Consider the following 8,711-nt stretch of genomic DNA (forward strand, 5'->3'; position numbering starts at 1 on the left):
TATATATATATATGTGTGTATATATATATATATATGTGTGTATATATATATATGTGTATATATATATATATATATATATTGTACTATTCTTAGTTAGCGTATTGTCTGTCTTGTCTTAATGTTGGTTTATGTTGGTTTATAATGGAGCACTGTAACAAAAAATAATTTCCCCCAGGGATCAATAAAGTATTCTGATTCTGATTCTGAAATGCTAGAAGCTAACTGGGCACTAACCATGTCATTCAATATATTAAATGTCGCAATGCTGGCAAAGAGTAAGATTTGTGCATGCGTGATACGGATCAGGTTTCCGGTACGGATCGGGCAGCGACAATCGGCCTTCAAATGCGGCCTCCGAAAGATGCATCCCCTGAATTGAGACGCAGTCTTTAAGCTCGTTTTCGGTTGGATTTACAGAGCAGCACTGCCCTCTGCTGTCTGCAGCTGCTTTTGAAACAAAGTGACATGTCTTCTTAATTACAGTCAGGAGCAGAGATAAAAGGGAAATCTCCAGATTAATGAGACATGAAATTTCAGACAATGATCATGTCTTAATAAAGTGCTGGGCCTCTGCACTGCTCCTAAAATGCTTCAGAGTTCTTCAGCATCTCTGAACTTGAATGGAGGGACAAAAATCCTCCATCATCTGCTCGGTTGTAAATGGCCTGTATTTGTATAGCGCTTTACTTAGTCCCCAAGGACCCCAAAGTGCTTTACACACATTAAGTCATCCACCCATTCACACACACATTCACACACTGGTGATGGCAGCTACATTGTAGCCACAGCCACCCTGGGGCGCACTGACAGAGGCGAGGCTGCCGGACACTGGCGCCACCGGGCCCTCTGACCACCACCAGTAGGCAACGGGTGAAGTGTCTTGCCCAAGGACACAACGACCGAGACTGTCGGACTGGTCGCATGAGCACCAATGCTCATACGGACATTATTAACTTTATCCACAAAGAAGTTTAGAAAGTCATCACTCTCAGATATAGAGGACACAGGTCAAAGGTTTTCGTGCAGAGAAACCCAAAGTTCCCTAAGGCTGACCCTGTGAATTTCAAGTTCTGCTTTCCTACAGAGTCTTTTGACTTACGTTATGTCATCATTTATCCACGGATGAGCTCTTTTTGGGGAAGCCATGAAAGTTTTTAAAGGTGCCACTGAATTTAATATCTCCAAACAATGAGTATTAAACACTGTGTAGCAACTTCAGCATCAGTGCAGCCCCTGATCACGTGAGGATCTAATGAATCAGAAAACTTCAGGGAAACATCCTGATTTATGAACCGCTTATTGAACATGAGATTGGATGGTGGTGTGTCCTGAGGGAAGATGAGGTTAAAAATAACACAAGAATGGTCACTCACCTGTACATCCTTAACAGAGAGATTAGTTATGTCTAAGCCAAGAGAAAACACGAGGTCCAAGGTGTGGCCTTGAACGTGAGTGGAACCAGAGACATGCTGGTTAAAATTAAAAGAGTCTGAAATGGAAAAGTCAGAGGCCATGCTAAAGCCAAGGTCATCCAAATGCAGGTTGAAATTGCCGATCATCAAGAATTGAATTGAATTGAATTGAATGAATGCTTTATTGGCCATATGCAGGTTGCCGCGCAGAGGAATAGGACCCCCCCCCCCGACTTACACACACAACGAAAACATCACATGGGAATACAGTCGGAGATCGGAAAACACTGAAAAATTACACAACAATGGGAAAAGTACAAGAGGAAAAAAAGAGACCTCACGCTGGGCACCTATGGGAGGACAGCATGAGAACAGGAAACAAAAAAAACTCCTCTGCACAGAGAGCACATAAATGTCCACATCACAACATTAGAGCACGTGACAAGCCACAGGGGTTGGATAGGGGGGTGGGGGGTAATCCGAAGGAACACAGCAGTCGTCCTACACAGCGCTACCATTTCAGCGCGGCACGCAGACCCGCCTTCTTCCCCCGCAGGAAACAAGCATCGAAGGCGTTGGAAAGGGAGGGGGATGAGTGCGTGCTTATCAGTGTAAGTGTATGTGTGTGCGTGTCCAGAGTCCAGCTGAGACAGTGTCCTTCGCACTATCAGGCTAAGTAAACAGTCTGCCAGCCAACCCAGGTGGCCTTGCATGGGATGGGAAGAATAGTCATCACACAGTCGTTATCAGGGAGTTGTTTTGGTCGGCTCCAGCCTTGGGCCTGAGCAGCTGGTGCCGTGGTGTCCATATGTTGAATATTGTTGATTTCTCCTTTATGCGAGCAGCTCCGAATTTAGCACTCCGACACTGGTCTCTCGATCTCCCGTTGGAGAGCCGCGAGCCTCCCCATGATGGTATCAAACTTCTGTTCCATGGTGTTGTCATTCTTTTGATTCTGAGACCTCACAACTGCAGTGAGCCGTTCTGCGATGTTTTCCAACTTTCGCTCAAGGGTGTCATTTTGAGCAGGCCCCTCTCTGATGTATCCCATCATACGCTCAGTGGTGTTAGTTTGAGTCTTCACGGCAGCTGTAAGCATCTCCAAGGTTAAGTCTGCGTTCGGTGTGAGAGGTCGCGCCTCGTCCCATCGCTTCAATTCCAGCGGGCAGCCTTGGGGGGGTTTGAACAGCTGGTTCCGCTCTTTTATTTCTCCGATAAGTCAGGGCCAAGCCAGCTCCGATCAGCAAGAACCCTGTTATCATGGTTCCGAATAGGTAGATATCTTCAGTGTCCTCGATAGACAGTCCCGCCAGGCACAAGATCCTCAAGGTCTGCCACCCGTCCATCGTGTATCCGGCGGGGAAAGACCCTCCAGGGCACTCGGGCTCTCCCGAGCCCAGACTTCTCGTTGAGAAGAGGGTGTCAATAGCATTCAGAGACCAGTTGATCAAATCCATAATTCTGTTAGGTTTTAGAGAACGACAGTGAGAGACTGTTCGAGGGAAAGTAATACACACGAGACAAGACAAGGACACAAGAGGCTAAGCAGGGAAGATAAGGGGAAGGAGGAGAGGAGAAAAAGTGCGACCGCCTTCACCGAGAGCCAAGAGCCAAGAGAATCTCAGAGCCAAGAGAATCACTTTCTCCAGTTTAATAATAGAGCATAAAAAGTTTGTGAAATCCTGGATAAAAAACACCAGCAGGTCCGGGAGGGCGGTAAAACACAGTATATTTGATGAACGGACCTTAAGAAGTTGTGATTCAAAGGAAGGAAAGTCTCAGAGTCCAAAGCTCTGCAGGAGAAATTGTCCCGGAAAACAGTGGCAAATCCACCACCATGACGGTCCAAACGCGGAGTCCCGATGAAGTGACAGCCGACCAGACAGAGCTCATTAAGGTGAATACATTCATTGTCCCGCTGCCAGGATTCTGTGAGAAACATAAAATCCAAACTTTTACTGATAAAAAAGTCATTTGGGGCAAAGGATTTGTTGGCTATGGAGCGAGCGTTGAGGAGAGCGATCTCAAGCAACGGTGACAGGCTGACGTCATCAACAGCTGTGACACTGTAGTCTTGTAGGCTGACCGATCCGGGTATCTCGAGATATGTTGCCAGTCCAGGTAAATTTTCTGTTAGGCCCTAATGCACAGTTGGGTAGGTGGTAGCAGATCAGCATTATCCGTGTCCTGTAGGGGGACCGGTACCAAATACCGGAGACGTTGTCCACCATGGAGCCGAAGAAATCCCCTCTGTCGGGCGCATTTGCTTTTGGCCTGAACACCAGACCTACTGCCCCTTCTAGACGATCTTCTTCAGCTTGTCTTGCTCCTGGGTTTTTGCTTGGAGCCAAGAACAGGTACAGGTAGTCTGGAGAGGACGGAGGGCAAACAAACGGCGGAGGGAAACCTTGGTGGTAGCTCTGCCAGCTGTCAAAAGTTTTTTCCATGATATTATATACTTTGATATTCAACAAAGTATGTGAACTGTAAATACGAGTAGCAAATACACCATCAGGCTATATCAGAGCTGAGATGATAAGATAAGAAACAATAAAAGGAAACAGTCCACAAACACATGGAGGAGCAACAGTGGCCAAGCTGAACACAGGCGCCATGTTGAGGCCACTCTTTGTGGAGAAGGACTCACACAGGAATCACATAGTTTCACAGATCATTTCTCTGATATCTGTGAACATTGATGAAGGAGGGATCCTGCTGCCTTCACTGTCTCTGCTTCTCTGCAGTAAAAACTGCTTCTAAAGTGGATTTTTCTTCCTGCGTGTCGTCTGCAGACCTTTAGTCATCCACAGCTTTTCTTTCTCCTCATCTTTAAGCAACATTTCCTAACAGGACAGAGTTTATGATGTGATTCTAAGGATGGATTTCAGAGACACTGTGTGCCTGATCAGGAACGTCAGCACACACTTCATCCCAGTGATGATCTGTTAGCTCCGTCTTTAAGGCCTCACTTCTTCCTGCTGTCATGTCAGTCGTGTTGTTTCACTGATTTTCTCCAATATTTTCTGTTGCTGACACTAAATCTGAGCACAGCTCACAGCTGAGTGTGTTCCAGTAAAGTGTGAGCAGCACAAACACAATCAGAGTTTGTCTCTGTCAGCTTTTAGTGAGCTCACTAACAAATGAACAAAGGTCAGGCTTCAGGGCGACGCCTCAGCTTTTTTATTGCTCCTAATAAAACAGGACGTGGGGAACATGGCTGACTGCGTCATCTTTGTTTTAATTATTTTTAAATGATAAAAGAAGAGAAAGAATAAAGATGTAATTTAATTTTATTTCTACAACATCAAATCACAAGAGGTGATTTATACTGTAAGGTAGACCCTACAATAATAATAATAATACATGCAGAGAAAAACCCAACAATCATATGATCCCCTATGAGCAAGACCTTTGGAGACAGTGGGAAGGAAAAACTCCCTTTAACAGGAAGACTCAGGGAGGGGCGGGGCCATCTGCCGCAACCGGCTGGTGGTTGGGCGAGGAAGACAGGACACAGACACGCTGTGGGAGAGAGAGGTTGTAAACAAACTTATAGCAGCATCTGTATGTAAAGTTTTTATAACAAAAAAACAAAGAACCACGTGAAACAGAAGTAAGATGCAGCAAACAGGTGTGGGTTCATCACAAAGGTGGAGCCACTGACACCTGTGGCTGTGGGAAGGGCTACTAAATCCACCCGTGATGGGCAGATGTAATCCGTACGGTCACGTTGGTGTAGAGGCCCGACTTCGTGTTCATGAATGTGACCGCAGCTCCCGCTGAGCTCTTTGTACTGAAACTCTGAGTCATGTTGTTACTTTTGTTTTCACATTTGGGGAATCCCCGCTCAGGTTTTACTTTCATTTGGTGTCTGTCCAGGTACTTTCATACCATACAGCTCGTTTAGTCAGCCAATCAGAGACCTGCAGCATGGTGGCGTGCCACGACTAAAGCTCTATTCTGTTCTATTCCACAGGCTGCACGGGGTCAGAGTGGACGTTTTGGAGCAGGTAAGCGGACGTTTTTGTCTTTCTGAAATGTTCTTTTGTTAGTTTGTCGACCTGATGAGCAGGCTGCTCCATAACTGAACATTCATACACTATGGTGTAAATGTCATCAACAGTTAACCAACCAAGCATGAAGCATGGATACAAACAGCAGCTAGTTGTTGTTAGGATTTTATTCAGGTTTAAATCAGACAAATAAACGACGTCTATGATGCAGGAACGTTCTTCTTCTGTCAGTTTGAGGACACAGGTGTGCAAAGAGTGTTTGTTTCCCAGCAACGAAATAATCTTTAACTGAACTCTGATCATTTTTACTGCAAGCTTTTCAAAATACCGAAGATAAGCCAAGAGTTTGTATTCATGTACCTGAGATCTGACCCACATGCTGTCGATTATTGACCACAGGAAGCACCTGAAGGACAACGTTAAAGACAGTCAAACTTCCTCTGAGGAGATGAACGGAAACGAGGAACTGCAGTAAGTCTGGAAGCAAGGAGTGAAAGGAAACGAGAAGATTTTCTCTGTGTTTTGTTTCAGGATCCATCTGTGGACAGATTAAATATTTGCTGTGCTTAAAATGTTTTTTCTATATTTCCTGTTTCAGCAAATTGTTTCAGAGGTTATTTACACACTGCAGAGCAGACAGACTGAGCAGCTGTGGTGAAAGGCAAAGACTGACAAAGCTGGCAATGAGAAGCTGCACAGATGAAGTTGTCCTGCAGTGGCTGAGAAAAAACTCAGAGTCTGACGCCTTCAGCAAACTCACAGACATGTTTGACTTCCTGAAGAAACACATTGATGAGGAGGAGAAGAAGAACCACAGCGATGATGTTCACATCACCTTTATGGCTCATGGAGCAATCAGAGACTTCATGATCCCAGCCAGCTGTTACCTGCCTCTGCCCACCATCACTGACGTGCTCCTGTATTCTCCCTGGAACTGCGTCACTTCTGGTTTAGAGTATGGTATCGCTACAGGAAAACTGAGGCCTCAGCACAGAGTTTTTTCCTGTGAAGATAAAAAAGGCTGTACCATTCCTGATGACAAACATCGACCTGTGAACCTGCCAGATCACTGGAACTCACTGAAGAAAGCTGGAGCACAGATGGTCCCAAACATCACGGTTAGCCCCCTTTCACCAGATGATGATCATGATAGAGTGTGGAAATGCTTTGAGTCTCTCTCAGCTGAACACGGCCCACCAGGAAGGAACCGCATCGTCATCCCGTTCATCCTCCCAGGACGGGAATATGAAAGTGTCCCGTTCTCTGTGGTGACCTTGGCTCTGTCCCTGGTGCTCCTCTCCTCCAGGTTTAAAGCCACTCTTCACTTCTCTGGTTGTCTCGGTGATAACTCTACTGGACCGAAATTTGACAGGAAGTATCTTCAGGAGCAGTACGCCTGCGCCATCGACAACAGCTGGATGAAATGTTCACCCGAAGCTTTCAGATGATGATAAATGTTGCCTGTGTTAGACATGTTTGTAGATATTTTAGGGTAAAGATGAAGATGAAATGATAAAAGTAATTTTTTTCTATATTTGAGGCTCAGATTCATGATGAAGGGACTTGAATCATCATTTAGAAATGTTCCAGCTGATAATCTGATCATAATCTGCCAACATCTGTGGAGGTTATTAATATAAACACTCACCTGTTCTCTGCTCGCTGCTCACAGGTGACGTGATACTGATGTCAGGCCTTCAGCCAGCACACCCACAGATCATTGACATGAAGTATTTAGATTATTTATGTACGTTATGTATTATGTAATATTTCTGATCTGTTATTGCTTCATGTTGGGCTTTTAGATCCGTACTAGAACAATCAGTCATGAGCCACAGATTTCTAACTCAGACCCTGAACTGTGTATGTGTATTTTCATGCCTACAGACTCGGTAATTGTTTCTGATCTTTTGTCATCGTAAAACATCAAAATGTGAAGATGATGTCGTCTAAGTGAAGAAGAACAGGATCAAAACCTGAAGCTGCTCATTAAAAACAATGTTGTATATATGAAATTTATGGGGGACCACAAGAACCACGCGCATCGAAATAAAGAAATCTGTGCTTAAATCATGAACTGTAGAATAAATTTGCACATTTATTTTTGAATTCCACGTTAAAAAAATAATTTTTAAAAAGTTTTTTAAAGTGGCCAATCCACTCCTCATTTCAATCCCTTTCCTGTTGATCACAGATTAGCTCAGGGATTAACATTTGGATTAGCAGCTGGATTTGCAACTTTATTTTAAAAATCCTGCTGCAATGCAAAATAGCCTTGACATTAACTTGGCATGTAAAGAGCTCTCTGACTGGTTGGACAGACACAGGCCGGCTGCCTGGATTTTTCTTCACTTCTTGTTTGTGCTGACAGCTTTGCCCTGCTTAGAAGTGTGTGTGTACAAAGGCCGCTCAGCCTCAGGATTTACACTCGGCTCAACACGTATGTGAAGAACAAAGAGACCCTGCAGCGAAACAGAACCTCTGGCTGTGTGCTTGTTTATTATTTCAGGTATAGATGATGGAATATGACCAGTCTGATGTCAGCCTGCTTCTCTGACAGCGCCTCACCTCTCTGTGCTGCCCCCTGCTGGCTCTGATCATTACTGACTGAGTCCTTACTGCCACTTTATTAGGTACAGCTTGCTAACACAGGCACAGACCTTCTTTGCCTTCAGAGCTGAGCCTTAAATCTTCATGGCTCAGATTCAGCGAAGTGCTCAAAACATCCCTCAGAGTCATGTGATCAGTGACGGCAGCTTCTGTTTTACTGCATTAGTGATCAGATGACTTCAGCGCTTTGACATGGATGGTAGTGAAAGCAGGAAATGACAAATGTAGCACAGCAGCAGCGTTTAACACGTCTGAGCATCATTTCAGTGTTTCAGTCATAAAAACACTTCCTGTCACTGTGGTGGTTACAGTGACATCATGCAGTTTGGGTTTTCACCTCCAGAGGGCGACAAATCAGCACAGACAGAGAGCTCCATTCAAACTTTGCTGCCATCAGTAATAATGCTTCAAATATAATCATCAGTGTTTGAGCAGTTATGATATCAGGGACAATCTAGACATGTGTGACAATACTGAACATGTCACATGACACACTTTAAACATCATGTGATCCACTCTCAGTCTGCACTTTCATTCATGACTTCAACAGGTTGACATTAGCTTTGAAGAAACATCAGTTTAGTGCTGAAATATTAAAATGCTGCATGAAGAAGAACAACAAAGTGATAAAAGACGTTTGTGTTTCAAACAGGAAAACCAGCAGAAATAAATCAAC

General features: G+C 44.5%; 1 protein-coding gene across 2 annotated transcripts; it reads left to right on the forward strand.

Moving 5' to 3' along the window:
* Positions 1–5,011: 5,011 nt before the first annotated feature.
* Positions 5,012–7,498, forward strand: LOC120741631. 2 transcript variants are annotated; one of them, XM_040044603.1, is made up of 3 exons: positions 5,012–5,422; positions 5,825–5,896; positions 6,024–7,498. In XM_040044603.1, the coding sequence occupies exons 2-3, from the start codon at positions 5,874–5,876 to the stop codon at positions 6,871–6,873; spliced, it is 873 nt and encodes a 290-aa protein (XP_039900537.1). In that variant the 5' UTR covers positions 5,012–5,422; positions 5,825–5,873; the 3' UTR covers positions 6,874–7,498. The 2 variants fall into 2 exon arrangements, with proteins under 2 accessions (XP_039900537.1, XP_039900536.1); XM_040044602.1 differs by lacking the exon at positions 5,012–5,422 and having other exon boundaries at positions 5,429–5,896.
* Positions 7,499–8,711: the final 1,213 nt, after the last annotated feature.

Source organism: Simochromis diagramma, unplaced genomic scaffold (genome assembly GCF_900408965.1).
Source record: "Simochromis diagramma unplaced genomic scaffold, fSimDia1.1 OVJJ01000120.1, whole genome shotgun sequence".
Lineage (NCBI taxonomy): Eukaryota > Metazoa > Chordata > Actinopteri > Cichliformes > Cichlidae > Simochromis > Simochromis diagramma.